This window comes from Thamnophis sirtalis, unplaced genomic scaffold (genome assembly GCF_051295495.1).
Source record: "Thamnophis sirtalis isolate CommonGarterSnake01/CBP01778 unplaced genomic scaffold, rThaSir2_p1.2 scaffold_9, whole genome shotgun sequence".
Classification (NCBI taxonomy): Eukaryota; Metazoa; Chordata; class Lepidosauria; order Squamata; family Natricidae; genus Thamnophis; species Thamnophis sirtalis.
Window position 1 is genome coordinate 77,970,748 of NW_028261389.1, and position 17,098 is coordinate 77,987,845.

At 42.5% G+C, this 17,098-nt stretch overlaps 1 protein-coding gene across 1 annotated transcript in view; it reads right to left on the bottom strand.

Moving 5' to 3' along the window:
- Nucleotides 1–17,098, bottom strand: part of MAGI2 (membrane associated guanylate kinase, WW and PDZ domain containing 2) — a gene marked incomplete in the record, with an annotated part of 526,586 nt that overhangs the window by 471,998 nt on the left and 37,490 nt on the right. Inside the window, 1 exon segment of the mRNA XM_087722353.1 lies at nucleotides 10,031–10,084. Within this exon segment, the coding sequence (XP_087578479.1) occupies nucleotides 10,031–10,084 (54 nt within the window).

Here is a 17,098-nt window from a genome sequence, read left to right on the forward strand (position 1 = left end):
AAGGTCATGGCACCCAGCCATCTCAATTCCTGGCAAATCGATGGGGAAGAAATGGAGGGAGTGGCAGATTTCACTTTCCTGGGCTCCAAGACCACCGCAGATGGGGACTGCAAGGCCATCCAACCAATCAGTCCTAGAGGAGATCAACCCTGACTGCTCTTCAGAAGGCCGGATCCTGAAGAGGAAACTCAAAGACTTTGGCCACCTAATGAGAAGGAAGAAGGACTCCCTGGAGAAGAGCCTCATGCTGGGAACGATGGAGGGCAAGAGAAGAAGAAGGGGACTTCTACCTGCCTACCTGCCTACCTGCCTACCTGCCTACCTGCCTACCTGCCTACCTGCCTACCTGCCTACCTGCCTACCTGCCTACCTGCCTACCTGCCTACCTGCCTACCTGCCTACCTGCCTACCTGCCTACCTGCCTACCTGCCTACCTGCCTACCTGCCTACCTGCCTACCTGCCTACCTGCCTACCTGCCTACCTGCCTACCTGCCTACCTGCCTACCTGCCTACCTGCTTATCCACCTGCCTGCCTACCTACCTATTTATCTTCTGAGTCCCTTGGACTGCAAGGCCATCAAACCGGTCAGTCCTAGAGGAGATCAACCCTGACTGCTCTTTAGAAGGCCAGATCCTGAAGAGGAAACTCAAAGACTTTGGCCACCTAAGGAGAAGGAAGAAGGACTCCCTGGAGAAGAGCCTCATGCTGGGAACGATGGAGGGCAAAAGAAGAAGAAGGGGACAACAGAGAAGGAGGTGGCTGGATGGAGTCACCAAAGCAGCCGGCGTGAGCTTCAATGGACTCCAGAGGATGGTAGAGGATGGGAAGTCCTGGAGGACCATTGTCCATGGGGTCGCAATGGGTCAGGCACGACTTCGCAACTAATAAAAACAACAAAATTAGCAGAGCGTTGATAATACAGGTTGACTTCCAACAGTTGGTTTGGTTATCGTTCAAAGATACGGCACTGAACAAATGACTTACGACCGTTTTTCATATTTATGACCATTGCACCATTCCCACGTGTTCAAAATTCAGACGCTTGGCAACTGACTCATATTTAGGACGATTGCAATGTCCTGGGGTCACGTGATCCCTTTGGCCACCTCCTGACAAGCAAAATCCGGGGGGGGGGGAGCCAGATTCACTTAACAACTATGTTGCTCATTTAACAACTGCAGTGATTCACTTAACAACTCTAGCAAGAAAGAGATTGTAAAATGCGGGAGGGGGAAACTCACTTAAGAAGCATCTCACTTAGCAGAAATGTTGGGCTTGACTATGATCATAAGTGAAAGACTATCTTAGATTTTCCAGGTAGATTAATATATACCATATGTCATGCTGATAACTAGATGCCAAGACATGGATGACAGTTTGGGCAAGCTTTAGGTAAAGGTTCCCCTTGCGCATGCGTGCTAGTCGTTCCCAACTCTAGGGGGCAGTGCTCATCTCCGTTTCAAAGCCGAAGAGCCAGCGCTGTCCAAAGATGTCTCCGTGGTCATGTGGCCGGCATGACTCAACACCGAAGGCGCACGGAACGCTGCTACCTTCCCACCAAAGGTGGTTCCTATTTTTCTACTTGCATTTTTTATCTGCTTTCGAACTGCTAGGTTGGCAGAAGCTGGGACAAGTCACGGGAGCTCACTCCGTTATGCGGCGCTAGGGATTCGAACTGCCCAACTGCCGACTTTTCTGATCAACAAGCTCAGCATCTTAGCCACTGAGCCACCGCATCCCAAGCTGTACCTAACCCAAAACACAGAATCCGCCAGCAACCCATCCAACGCCTACAGGATTATCCTCCTTGGCCCCCACTCTGAATGCCAGTCAGATGCTGCTATCTGAACCAATTGCAACTTCTGAGTAACTTTCAAAGGCAGCCCCACGTCAATCCTATTGCAGTAGCCTAAGCCAGTAGTGATGAAGACATGAGCCTCTTTAGCAAGATTCTCCCATTGCAGGGAAGCTTGGGGGGGGGGGGGGAATAATGGCGACAACAATTCATTTGATTTTTTTTTTCTAAAAGAACTCTGAAACTCTTATAAGAAGATGTAAATTCTTCTAGGATTATCATGATGAATGAGAGAGAGAAAGAAAGAGGGAGGGAGGGAGGAGAGGAGAGGAGAAGAGGAGGAAAGGAAATAAGAAAAGGAAGATGGGAAAGAAAAGAAAAAGGGGAAGGGGGAGAGGAGGGGAAGAGAGGGGAAGAGAGGAGAAAAGAGGAGGGGGAGGGGAGAGAAGAGGGGAAGAGGAGAACAACAATTCATTTGAATTTTTTTTCTAAAAGAACTCTGAAACTCTTATAAGAAGATGTAAATTCCTCTAGGCTTATCATGATGAAAGAGAGAGAGAGAGAGAGAGAGAGAGAGAGAGAGAGAGAGAGGAGAAGAGAAGAGGAGGAAAGGAAATAAGAAAAGGAAGAAGGGAAAGAAAGTAAAAAGGGGAAGGGGAGAGGAGGGGAAGAGAGGAGAAGAGAGGAGAAAAGAGGAGGGGGAGGGGAGAGAAGAGGGGAAGGGGAGAAGAAGGGAAAGAAAGGAGGAAGGAAAAGAAAGAAAAATGGTAAGAGAATGGGAGGAGAGGAGCGAAGAGATTGTGGAGAGGAAAGGAGGGGAGAGGAGGAAGAAGGGAAAGAAAGGAAAGGAGGAAGGAAAAGAAAGGAAAAAGGGAGAGGGGAGGGGAAAGGACGGGAGAGGAGAGAAGAGAAGAGGAGAAAATGCTTTATTTTAGTTCCCAGTTTACCAGACTGTTATGTAATTTAATATGTGACAGCTATTTTCCAGCAATAAAGGATAATTAGACTCCTTTCTCCCATTTACAACTTAGTTCTAAAATCTAAAAACACAGCACGCAATTTACTGTATTTTACAATGATGCTAATGTGTTACAAACAGCAGGATTCAGCATAAGCATTACAAATCTAAGTTGGTATTTAACAAATATTCTATATTTGTTAAGAAGTGCAATGCAGTGACCTGCTGTTTCAGAAATGGAAAAGGGAGGAATTAGCGGGAAAGATTTAGGACAGGAAAGTAAAATGATTAACAATCAACTCTGAAATCTTTCAGAGGGACACACACACACACACACAAATATAGATAGATAGATAGATAGATGATAGATAGATAGATAGATAGATAGATAGATAGATAGATAGATAGATAGATAGAGATAGAGAGAGATAGAGATAGATAGATAGATAGATAGATAGATAGAGAGAGAGAGAGAGAGAGAGAGAGAGAGAGAGAGAGAGATAGATATAGATATAGATAGATAGATAGATAGATAGATAGATAGATAGAGATAGAGAGAGAGAGAGAGAGAGAGAGAGAGAGAGAGAGAGAGAGAGAGAGAGAGAAGAGTACTCAAATTAAAAACAGTAACAGGACAGAATTAAATCAAAGCTAAGTAGTGTACATGTGTTGTATTTAAGAAGGTATTTATGACACCAAGCTAGCAGGAATAGCCAACACTCCAGAAGATAGGCTGAAGATACAGAAAGATCTTGTCAAACTTGAACATTGGGCGCTATCTAACAAAATGAAATTCAGTGGTGAAAAGAGTAAGGTTCTACATTTAGGCAGGAAAAAACGAAATGCACAGGTACAGTATATGTGCCACCTTGCTCAATAGTAGTAACTGTGAAAGAGATCTTGGAGTCCTAGTGGACAACCATTTAAATAGGAGCCAGCCATGTGCAGCAGCTGCCAAAAAAGCCAACACAGTTCCCAACTCTAGGGGGTGATGCTCATCTCCGTTTCAAAGCCAAAGAGCCAGCGCTGTCTGAAGACGTCTCCATGGTCATATGGCGGGCATGGCTCAATGCCAAAGGTGCACAGAACGCTGTTCCCTTCCCACCAAAGGTGGTCCCTATTTTTCTACTTGCATTTTTATGTGCTTTCGAACCGCTAGGTTGGCAGAAGCTGGGACAAGCAATGGGAGCTCACTCTGTTACGCTAGGCGCTAGGGATTCGAACCGCCGAACTGCCAACCTTTCTGATCGACAAGCTCAGCGTCTTAGCCACTGAGCCACCTTCTCCCTGCTTAGGTAGGCTCAATAGCTCTTAATTGTTCTTCGCCTTCTTGCGCGTCGCCAAGCCAAATCTGACCACTTCGTGTGTTATTTGAGGGCTGGTGTCAGAAATTAGAAATCGCTTATGTTGTTTACGGTTGCATCCTCATTTTCTAGTCAGGAGTGGGGTAATGAGAGCATTTCCAGGTTGCGTATAAAACTGGCAACGCAGAAGAACACTCTGCACTATACTTTGTCCTGAGTCTCAAGGACACGAGCGTGCAACAATCCTGTGTTTGTGTGTGTGTGTGTGTGTGTGTGTGTGTGTGTGTGTTTGGCCAGAAGTGCTGAAGGAAAGGGTTTGCATCACGCTAAGTTAATGCACAGACACTAACAAAGGGACTTAAGTAATGGGCTTCATTATTTCCAGGAATGGCTCAGTTCCTTTCCGCCAGTCATTTTTCAAAAAAGGATCCGTGTGGAAAACAGAAGGAAGATGGTAAACATTTGTCACAGGCTCCCCAAAGATCCGTCGAAGGGTTTGGTGGGGGTTGTTGTTGTTTTTTGGGACTGTCTCTCCTTTATATCAGGCACAGAGGCACACAGGTGTTAAGAAAGATATTGCAAAACTTGGCAGCTTAATGAACTGTCCGAACAGAGAAAGAACCACGATTTTCCAGGTGAGAAATTTCACCATGTAAGAGACAGATAAGTAATACAACAGCAAACTTTGCTCATTCATCTCCCTCCTTGTCGGTGTTAGCATCGGTTGTATTACACGAATATATTTGGGTTTGTTTAAAGACAGGTAATCTGGATGTTTTGTCATTCGTATTATTGGCTAAGGAAGCAATTGTTTTCAATAAGGACTCCGTCAATCAAAAAAAAAAAAGTTGGTTTGACCTAGCTTGAAAATTATTAAGAAAAGTGTCTTTCAGTCTCCTGCATAGGTAGCCCTCGACTTATCACCACAATTGAGGCCAAAATTTCTGTTGCTAAGCGAGAAAATAGATGGGGAAAAAATGGAGGAGTGACAGATTTTATTTTCCTGGGCTCCAAGATCACCGCAGATGGGGACGGCAGCCAAGAAATTAAAAGACGCTTGCTCCTGGGGAGGAAAGCTATGGCAAATCTAGACAGCCTACTAAAAAGCAGAGACATCCCCCTGCCAACAAAATTGTGTATAATCAAGGCTGTGGTTTTCCCAGTTGCAATGGATGGCTGTGAAGGTTGGACCATAAGGAAGGCTGAGCGCCGAAGAATGGAGGCCTTTGAACTCTGGTGCTGGAGAAGAAGACTCCTGCATTGAGTCCCTTGGACTGCAAGGCCATCCAACTGGTCAGTCCTAGAGGAGATCAACCCTGACTGCTCTTTAGAAGGCCAGATCCTGAAGAGGAAACTCAAAAACTTTAGCCACCTAAGGAGAAGGAAGAAGGACTCCCTGGAGAAGAGCCTCATGCTGGGAACGATGGAGGGCAAAAGAAGAAGAAGGGGACGGCAGAGAAGGAGGTGGCTGGATGGAGTCACCGAAGCAGTGGTCGCGAGTTTAAACGGACTCCAGAGGATGGTAGAGGACAGGAAGGCCTGGAGGAACGTGGTCCATGGGGTCGCAATGGGTCGGACACGACTTCGCAACTAACAACAACAACAAAGTGAGAAATTTGTTAAGGGAGTTTTGCCCCATTTTACGACTCTTCTCACCACATTTGTTAAGTGAATCGCTGCAGTTCTTAAATTAGTAACATGGATGTTAAGTGAATCTGTGCTCCCCATTGACTTGACTTGTCAGAAGGTCGCAAAAGGGGATCAGATGACCTCAGGACACTGCCACAGTCATAAATGTGAGCCGGTTATCAAGCATCTGAATGTAAATCACATTACCATGCGGATGCCACAATGGTCGTAAGTGTTGAAAATGGCCGTAAGTCCCTTTTTTCCGTGCCGTTTTAACTTCAAACTGTCACTAAGTGATCTGTTGTAAGTTGAGGACTGCCTGTATTATGGAAGAACCATGCCAGTATCTCTTTGACAACAATTATAATGGTGTTTTCGAGATACGGTTAAAAAAACAACAACCCCAAAACAAGATGGAAGCCAAAAGAAATCTTGCTCTGATTTCCCCATTCTGGCTAAAAGCAGAGATAATGAAATATTTTTTAAAGGACCCACATGTAGACATATTTCATTATCAAATAGTAATCCGATCCGAGATAATTGTTGCCTCACAAATAATTCAATAGTAATAGCAATAGCAATAGCAGTTAGACTTATATACCGCTTCATAGGGCTTTCAGCCCTCTCTAAGCGGTTTACAGAGTCAGCATATCACTCCCACAGTCTGGGTCCTCATTTCACGCACCTTGGAAGGATGGAAGGCTGAGTCAACCTTGAGCCGGTGAGATTTGAACCGCTGAACTGCAGATAACAGTCAGCTGAAATGGCCTGCAGTACTGCACCCTAACCACTGCGCCATCTTGGCTCAATTCATCCAGGGGAATTCTGCATCCACCTTCTACAGTGGTACTTTGGTACTCAACTGCTTTAAAACTAATCAAATTTGGTACTCAATGCATTTTGACACAAAAATGTTGTCCCGATAGTCATCGTTTGTTTAGTACTCAACCCACAAGCTAGAAGCTCTCAGTGTCGGCTGCCTTGTAACTCACTACATGATTACTCATGTGAAAAAAATGTTTGTTACTCATTGTTTTTGGTACTTATTGTACCTTCTCGGAAGCAAGTAACAATGAGTTCCGAGGTTGTAGTTATATCCAGGGTCTTATTGCAAAATAAATGGTGGGAATGGATGGCATTTGTAAAACGGGAGCAAGCTTATCCCCAAACAGAGAGGGGAAAAAAACATTTAGTGACTGTCCTGAAAATGTGTAATTGTTCAATACACATCAAGGTAACGTTATGATTAAATCAAATCAGAAAGGGGGAAAACATAACATGTAAATTTGATAGATAAGGAAAGGTTGTTTGGAGAAGTTGATAATTAAGTAAAAGAAACTGATGGGGGATGTTTTTGATATGACTAGTAAATCATAAATTATTTGCATCAGCTACATACATAGAATTCCTGAACTTTGAGAAAATTCCCAGTTTAAACCACTAGATATCTACTGTATATTTTAAAGTCTTGGGGATTATTTTAAATACGGTTACAAAATGAAGAAGGTGACCCCAAACCAAATGCATCTGTTATGTATCACATTTGGAAAATAGATAATTGTATGTATCACTGTAAAATTTTATGAAGCTTCCTGACTTTAATCAGTGGCTTGGTTTTTTTTTTTGGCATATTAAACATCTTCCACAAATCCAAATCTATTTCAAACAACATTTGCGAGAAGAATGAAGATCTATGAACCCAGATACATGATTGGAAGAGAGATGTTAGTCATGCATCGAAGGTCATGCAGTATATCTTTTTAATTTGGGATATCAAAAGTTTATTTAACATGAAAAACAGAAGTGAGGAGACTGAGAAAGATGGAGAACAAGTGAGTAAGCAAGCCATCGTTTAAATAACCAGATGGGTAAGGAAAGCAATTACGCGGTGCAATTATAAGCAATGGGCCAATATTTTATTGCATAATAAAATATTAAAGAATAAATATCCGCTGTAACCATTTCTTAGAGAAAACCACAGGGCAAAATGTAATTAAAGCAATTAGACGTTTCAATTAAAAGTGCCCTGTGCGTAAATATCATCAATAATTAAACAGTCAAAAACTTCTGACAAGCAAAGACACTGGAGAAGCCAGATTCACTTAACAACCATATTACTCATGTAAGAACCGCAGTGATTCGCTTAACAACCGTGGCAAGAAAGGTCGCAAGATGGGGCCAAGCTCACTGAACGACTTTCTCGCTTCACGAGATAAGCTTTGGGCACAATGGTGTGGCCATTAGTTGAGGATTTCCTGCCTGAACGCTTTAGGCTTGCCTTACCCAATGGTAGGATTCAGCCGGTTTGCACCGGTTCAACAAACCGGTTGTTAAATTACCCACCCATTCAGCCCGCCATCAAAGTGGGCACTGCGCTGTGCTGCAATGGAGAAATGGGCAAACGAACGATTGGCATGAGGGAAGGAGAAGCCTGCTTTCCTCCTTCCCTCATACCAGCCATTCCATTGCCCAATTCTCCATTGCAATGCAGCGCAGTGCCGAGGAACCACTTTGATAGCGGTGTGTGTGTGTAATAATTTACCTGGCCCAACGAACTCCGCAGTCTCCCCTACATCGGGCCTACCTTCGATCGTGCTGCCAACTTAATTCCTCGTCCCTCTCACTTCACTGTTGCTCACAGACTGACCAATACCTCCTGCACGCAGCTCCATGGGGAGAGGGGGAGTCCCTCCCTCCACTTCCCCACAATTCTTCCCCTTCCCGCGCGAGCTCTCAGGAACATCAACTCTTTGCCTCTATGGTAATCCAGAGGTGGGTTCCTACTGGTTCGGACCGGTTCGGCTGAATAGTTAGTAACCTGGCCTGCCATGCCCCCAAATCAGTTCCCCCAGCGCCACCATCTTGTTTTTGGCTTCTGCACATGCGCAAAAGCATTTTTTTAAAGTACTGCGCATGTACTTTACTCTGAGCGAACCAGCAGTAGCAGCAGCTGGAACCCACCCCTGATTAATCCCCCTCCTCATTCCCTAGAGACCTCACCTCTTAAAGGAGCCACGTCCAGAAGGCTGAAACAGCCGCGAGACCAATCTGCACCCTCGGAAACCGCCTTTTGGCAGAGGGTGGAAATTTAACAACCGGTTTGCCCAAGAGGTCAGCTTGGCCATCACGGGAGGTTCATCCTGCATCTGTGGCAGAGCTAGAGGATGAGGTAGGATGACGCCTCCCTCAACAGCCAACCTGACCGTGAGCAAACCAATTGTTAAATTATTTGAATCCCACCACTGCAGGGGTAGGCTGCTACCGGCATTACTGCTGGTTTGGCACGCAAAATGTTTTGCTCTGCGCACAGGAACATTGACACTTAAAAAGCCGAGGTGGCGCAGTGGTTAGGGTGCAGTACTGCAGGCCACTTCAGCTGACTGTGATCTGCAGTTCAGCGGTTCAAATCTCACCGGCCTCAAGGTCGACTCAGCCTTCCATCCTTCCGAGGTGGGTGAAATGAGGACCCGGATTGTGGGGGCAAGTTGCTGACTCAATTTGCTAAAAAAATTTGTAAACCGCTTAGAGAGGGCCGAAAGCCCTATGAAGCGGTATATAAGTCTAATTAATAAAAAGGTCTGCGCATGTGCAGAATGTTAGAAAGGGGGAAAAAATAACATTTCCGCAATGGAGATCATTCTGTGCATGCAGAAAACCAAAAATAACGATGCCGCCACAGACAAGAGAACCGGTTCCGGTGTATGGGAGCCCAAGTTACTATGTACTCATCCGAACCGTGCCGAATTGGTGGGAACCAACCTCTGCACCACTGTGCATACCTCATACCCGAGGTGGCGCAGTGGTGAGAGTGCTGTACTTCAGCCACTTCAGCTGACAGTTATCTGCAGTTCAGCGGTTCAAATCTCACCGGCTCAAGGTTGACTCAGCCTTCCATCCTTCCGAGGTGGGTGAAATGAGGACCCAGACTGTGGGGGCAATATGCTGACTCTGTAAACCGCTTAGAGAGGGCCATAGAAAGCCCTATGAAGCGGTATATAAGTCTAACTGCTATTGCTATTGCTATTATTTATTTCTAAGTAGGCTGGCCTGCTTCTGTCATAAAAGTTTTTGAACATGAGATTGTAGGACGGTTAAAGAGCAGTGGTAGATGTGAAAGGAAATAGACGTGTCCAGGGATAAGGATACAAGATCGAATTTCGGTTATCCGATGTGAGGGTGTTTGAATTTTCTTAGTGATACTCAGAAAAGGAACAGGTGGAGTAACATGGAAATGGAACAATTAAAGATCGGTTAGGATGCCTATTCTCTCCCCATATTGGATATCTCATATATTCAACATGAAACAATATATATATATATATTATTAGATAGGAAGCCTTACCACTGCTCAGGACTTCCGAGGGCTGGAAGAGGGCTGTTATCCTGCGTTTTCCACCTGGAAAAATACAGATAAGACTGGAAAAATATTGGAAGGACTGGTGTCCATAAGACCACATTTAGGGAGTTTCGTGATAGGGGCTCAGCATAATCCCAGCTCAAAGCTCCATGGAATGAGCACAAACATCTTACTTTTCTTGCAATGCATAGTGCTCAATACATGGATAGTTTCTGCCATAGTCAATGTTAAACTCCACCCATCGTAAAGGAAGAGATTTGCAACGGGAACATAAAAGTAATTGCTAGAACAGGAGGAAAAATTGTAGCATCCAGCCCCACTATAAGGTAAAGGTTCCCCTCGCACATATGTGCTAGTCGTTCCCGACTCTAGGGGGCGGTGCTCATCTTTGTTTCAAAGCCGAAGAGCCAGCACTGTCCGAAGACGTCTCCGTGGTCATGTGGCTGGCATGAAAAAAATGCCAAAGGCACACGGAACACTGTTACCTTCCCACCAGAGGTGGTTCTTATTTTTCTACTTGCATTTTTTACGTGCTTTCGAACTGCTAGGTTGGCAGAGGCTGAGACAAGTAATGGGAGCTCGCTCCATTAAGCGACGCTAGGGATTCGAACCGCCGAACTGCCGACCTTTCTGATAGACAAGCTCAGCATCTTAGCCATTGAGCCACCCTTACGTTTACAATGTTAGGTGCATGTTTATTCAGGAATAAATATCAGCAAATGCCAAAATACCTCATTCTCTAAATTATTGCTGATTATGATGATGTTTTCCATCTGTCACTATGATTATAATGATATTAATAATCCATTCTGAGCCAACATTCATCTTTTCTGCTAAAATAATCCCTGGGATACCAAAGGAAACGGAACAAACAGCTGTCAGCAGCAATAGTATTTTTCGTCCTTTTACATTTCCGCTTCGGCCCACAGATCGCACTCAGCTAATAAATCTTTATTCATCAATAAAAAAGAAATTTTGAACAATTGAGTTGTGTTTGTATTCTAGTGGGATGCAGGAAGAGGTTATCTTAAAAACTGAGTATAGTTATCCTCTTTCTTTCTTTCTTTCTTTCTTTCTTTCTTTCTTCCTTCCTTTTTCCCTCTCTTTCTTTCTTTGTCTTCCTTTCTTCCTTCCTTTTCTCTCTCCTTCCTTCCTTTCTCTCTCCTTCCTTCTTTCTTCTTTCCCCTCTTTCTTTCTCTTCCTTCCTTCCTTTCTTCTTTCCTTCCTTTCTCTCTCTCTCCTTCCTTCTTTCTTCTTTCCCCTCTTTCTTTCTTTTCCTTCCTTCCTTTCTTCTTTCCTTCCTTTCTCTCTCTCTCCTTCCTTCTTTCTTCTTTCCCCTCTTTCTTTCTTTTCCTTCCTTCCTTTCTTCTTTCCTTCCTTCCTTTCTCTCTCTCTCCTTTCTTCTTTCCTTCTCTGCTCCCTTTCTTTCTTTTTCTCTCTCTCCCTCCCTCCCTTTCTTTCTTTCTTTCTTTCTTTCTTTCTTTCTTTCTTCTTTCTTTCTTTCTTTCTTTCTTTTTCTTTCTTTCTGCTGTTAATGGGAAAATACTTTCTTATTTCCCTCAAAATCCAACTTTAGAACAGAGTAGCAGAATAACAGAGTGGGAAAGGACTTTGGAAACCATATATGAACCCAGAGATGGTAGTCCTTGGGTTATGACCAACATTTCATTGCTATGCAGTTTCTAAATGAGTTTTATGACCATTTTTTGTGCCACAATCATCAGGCAAATCTCTCTAGTTGTTAAATGGATGATGTGGTCATTAAACAAGCCTGGCTTCCCGCTATTGACTTGTCTGAAGGTTACAAAAGAAGATTGCATGACCCCAGGACACTGTGACCGTCATAAGTATGAACCAGATACCAAGCGTCTGAATTTTGATCACTAAACAAATGGTTTCAGGTCAAAAATTACCTGTATAGGCACAGCTAAATGTGAATCTTTATAGAGATGGAATAAAGCAATGTTACTTCACTAATTTGAGACTATATTTAACTTCAAATAAGAACAATTAGTTCTACTATTCAGATGCCACATTGTGCCATGCATATTAATGTCCTTTATACCCAAATTCATTGGCTAAAAGTACTTAACCGAAGGCAGTAAGTCATGTTACAGAGGAGAAATAAACTATAGTGGCAGAATCTTAAACGGGTCTCACACAGTCAGTGAAAAACACCCACAGTAGTAAATCTCTTACAAAAAAGCAGATTTAAGACTTCTGAATAAAAGGAGAAAACCTGTTATATAAGATGGGAAGGAGTAGGAAACACCAGAGGATTTGAATCTATGTTTTCTAGATAAGTCTTGTTTTAGAAACGGTCTGGCTGAAATGCTTTGATTATGGAATCATTACTTTCTGATAATAAAAAAAATACTGATCCAAAATTCTTAGATTTCTGATGACATTCCAGAGCCACCATTTTGTGAATCCTGCCATAATCTCCTTTACACTTTGCATTTATGACCATTTCTCAGATTTCCTTTGCAACTGACTGAAGTGAAACTGGGTTTTTTCCTCCAAACAATTTCTGGGAATATTTCCAAAAGAAAACTCATATATCTGAATTTCACAGAAGCTAATGATGTTTTCAGGAAACGAATGATGTAAGCGTGAAGGTTTGAACTTCCCTCTGAGGTAAATTTCTCTCTCCCTGGTATAGTGTATGAAAAACGTGAGGGAATGTTGGATAATGAGAGCATAGCTAGGATTAATCCCTGTCACGTGTGAAAGGATTAATCCCTGTCACGTGTGAAAGGATTAATCCCTGTCACGTGTGAAAGGATTAATCCCTGTCACGTGTGAAAGGATTAATCCCTGTCACGTGTGCTCTTCCCAATAAATTGGAAGGGTAGTTTGGAGAGATTAGGACCAGGTATAGATAAAGTTTGTAGATTTAGAATTCTCCAAATGAAGCAGAAATTATTAGCGAAATTGATAGAAATTCTGTTGATATATAGCACCAGAGACCAAATAAGGGAACAATCACCATGTGCTTTACTGCTTAACTGCTTAACTGTAACAGGAAGCAGGAAACTCTACTTAGTACAAAAGAACATAGAGTATAAACCATCGATCCAAACTTGCAAACAGTGCCATCTACTATCTGAATACTATTGTAATTACTGCATAAAAATAAGTTCCAGGAAAATCTATTCCAACAGAAATATGTCACAAGATGGAATGATAAGTTGCTTGAAAAGAAAACATACATTGATATTGGAGGCAATAACACAGTGTATAAATAAAATATTATACACTGAGAACGGTGGCTCTGTGGCGAAGATGTTAAGCTTGTCAATCAGAAGATCGGCAGTTCAGCAGTTCGAATCCCTAGCACCGTGTAACGGAGTGAGCTCCCGTTACTTGTCCCAGCTTCTGCCAACTGAGCAGTTCGAAAGCATGTAAAAATGCAAGTAGAAAAATAGGAACCACCTTTGGTGGGAAGGTAACAGCGTTCCGTGCGCCTTCGGCATTTAGTCTTGCCAGCCACATAACCACGGAGACGTCTTTGGACAGCGCTGGCTCTTCGGCTTTGAAATGGAGATGAGCACTGCCCCCTAGAGTCAGGAACGACTAGCACGCATGTATGGGGGAACCTTACCTTATAAAATATTTAGTTCAGAGAGTCTTATTATTTTTTTTTAAAGAAATTGGGGTGAATTGTTAATGAACACCACAGAGAAGAGATGGTATTAGGATGAAATATTTGAAATGCTTACTGAATATAATTTCTGACCTCACCCAACTTGTCCAGCAGTCAAGATAAATTTATTTCAATATGATTTACTTCCAGGAAACAGACCTGGTACCGTAGCTTTATATTTGTGTTCCATACACTCTCGGAGGAACTTCTCACCAAAAAAGATAAACTATCCGTTTACTGTGCAATTAATTTGCCCAATGGCAAAAGTGTCGCGATTTAAACAAATTCACAGAGTTTTGCAGGTTTACTGATTTGTTCCTAATGAAAAACAAGATTAAAACTGTCCTCTTATACAATCTGAGGCTTCCATATCTCTTTTCTGCAATGAATTTAACTTATCAGCATCGCTTTTGGGAGAAAAAAAAGTACCGTATTTTTCGGAAAATAAGACACACCTTTCCCCCCCCCTAAAAGAGCGGGGAAATGTTGGTGCGTCTCTCTGTCTATCTATATATTCATCCATACACCCACCCACCCATCCATCATCATCTATCCATCCATCCATCCATCCATCCATCCAGCTATCCATCATCCATCCATCCATCATCCATCTAATCTGTCTATATATCTGTCTATCTCTCCATCCATACACCCACCCATCATCATCCATCATCTATCTATCTATCTATCTATCTATCTATCTATCTATCTATCTATCTATCTATCTATCTATCTATCTCCGCTCTCTCTTTCTCAATCATCCATCCATCCATCCATCCATCCATCCATCCATCCATCCATCCATCCATCCATCCATCTATCTATCTATCTATCTATCTATCTATCTATCTATCATCTATCTAGCTATCTATCTAGCTATCTAGCTATCCATCCATCCATCCATCCATCATCCGTCTAATCTGTCTATATATCTGTCTGTCTATCTGTCCATCCATACACCCACCCATCATCATCCATCATCTGTCAAATCTGTCTGTCTGTCTGTCTGTCTGTCTGTCTGTGTGTGTATCTATCTATCTATCTATCTATCTATCTATCTATCTATCTATCTATCTATCTATCTTCTATCTTTGAATGAAATCTCATGAGCCTTCAGGAGTTAGGATGGAGAACCATCTTACAGCAGCTCCTTCCCACCTTCCTCCATTATATATATATATATATATATATATATATATATATATATATATATATATATATATATATATATATATATATATATATATATATATATATATATATATATATATATATATATATATATATGACAGAAATCCCAAGCAAATTTACTGCTTTCCTTCCTGATGATTCCATTCAAGGCAGAATTGATCCTGAGCCTCACCTTTGAAGGAGTATAAAACAGGCCGTGATCCCTTTCCTGATTCAAGCTGCAGCAGAAATGGACAGCTGCACTAATTGAGGGTTAGGCCCCGGTTCAAGTAGCCAATTATTTTGAAGTTCTTCAAGGACTTGATGAAGGTGGGAGCATAAAGTTGAGTTCCGTGTGTTAGCTCAGCCTGCGGCTGGAATGAAATGACGAGTTCAAAGGCAGAATCCGAAAACTTCATATAGAATACAGAATGAGTTCATTCTTCAGGACTCCTAACAGATAAAGTCAGCGTTTATTTAAAGGAATTTACAATTGCATTGGCTTCTTTTTTTTGGCTGCCGCTACACACTATTGGCTCATAGAGCCAATTACCTCCACTAGACCGATTAGATCCCACAGACTAGGCCTCCTCCGAATTCCATCCGCCGGCCAGTGTCGACTGGCGACTACCCGGAGGAGAGCCTACTCTGTGGCTGCTCCGACCCTCTGGAACGAACTCCCCATGGAGATTCGAACCCTCACCACCCTCCAGGCCTTCCGCACAGCCCTTAAAACGTGGCTGTTCCGACAGGCCTGGGGCTAAAGACTCGCTGCCCCACTCCGAATGGTATGATTGTTGTGCATTTTAAATTATGTATTGTTTTTGTGTTGTTTTAATTTTCTGTTTGTATCCCCCTCCCCTGGTTGAGTTGTGAGCCGCCCTGAGTCCCCTTCGGGGGGAAAGGGCGGCATATAAATAAAATCAACATTCAACATTCATTCATTCAACATTTAACTTGTTGTCCACTAAGACTCCATGGTCCCTCTCACAGTTACTGCTATTAAGCCTGGTTTCACCCAGTCGATATGCGTAATTTTGGTTTTCCTTGCCTAAGTGTAAGACTTTTTACTTTTCTCTACATTGAACTTATCGGATGCTTAAAGGCAGCATTATTAGAAGGTAAAGCAATCATTCATTGGCAATGATTTTATGTTGGATTGCTACACTGGAACAGTAACGATTAACCCATTTTGTAACAACTCTCTCATAATCCAAAATAATCTATATCCCCAGTCACGTTTAATGAAGTTGGAGAAACATAAGTAGGGTAGGAAGAACATCATTAAAGGAAAAAGTGTTCTAAGGACTGCCAATAATTTCCAAAATCAAATATAGCATTGTAAGTATGGAGCCTGTTCGTGCGTAACGTTAAACTCTTTTTAACTCTTTTTCTACCACGCAAAAAGGGTACTTTCAAAATGATTTTAAAAACTAACTTCTCTGTCCCTGAGCAACACACACACACACACACACACACACACACACACACACGTATTGTGTCACAACCCCTGGTATGCCCAAATATGGGAGGAAGCATACTGCTTCCTTTCTCTGTCAATCGGCTCATCACAAGAGACCATCACGACAGGAAGCCATAATTTTTACTGTTGCCTTTGTTACATTTGTGTTGGCACAATACATACCTATTTCCCTGGCCTAGCTGATAAAGGAAGAGAGCCTGTGCCTTAGTGGCTAATATAACTGCCTGATATGTAATACAGTCCAGGTTCGATTCCCAGTAAGGGTATGGCTAGCTGATGAGAGCTAAATAGCTTGAAATAGATCTATACTAGTCTCCCTTTATTTATTTATCAGCACAAATGCAACATACATACATACATACATACATACATACATACATACATACATACATACATACTTATCAGCACAAATACAACGTTATATATATACCACTCACTCATCACGAAATCTCCAGAACTGTAAAGCCTACAAATTTGAAATTCAGCAGGTATGTTCCTCTGGGCTTCTAGGTGCTCGCTAAGAAAGGATTTTTCAAAATGACCATCAGATCATCAGTATTTCTTATACAGTATTATATTAACATGTGTCGATGCTAAGGAGTTAGGTGTTCTACTCCCCCTCCTCACCTGAAAGGAACTCTGTTCCAACTGCCAGTTGCCTTATATTAACATGCTCCTTTGCTAGGCTGGGTATGGGCATTTCGCAGCTTTTTAAAATTGTATTTGTGCATGAGGGAAACTCATAGGAAAATCC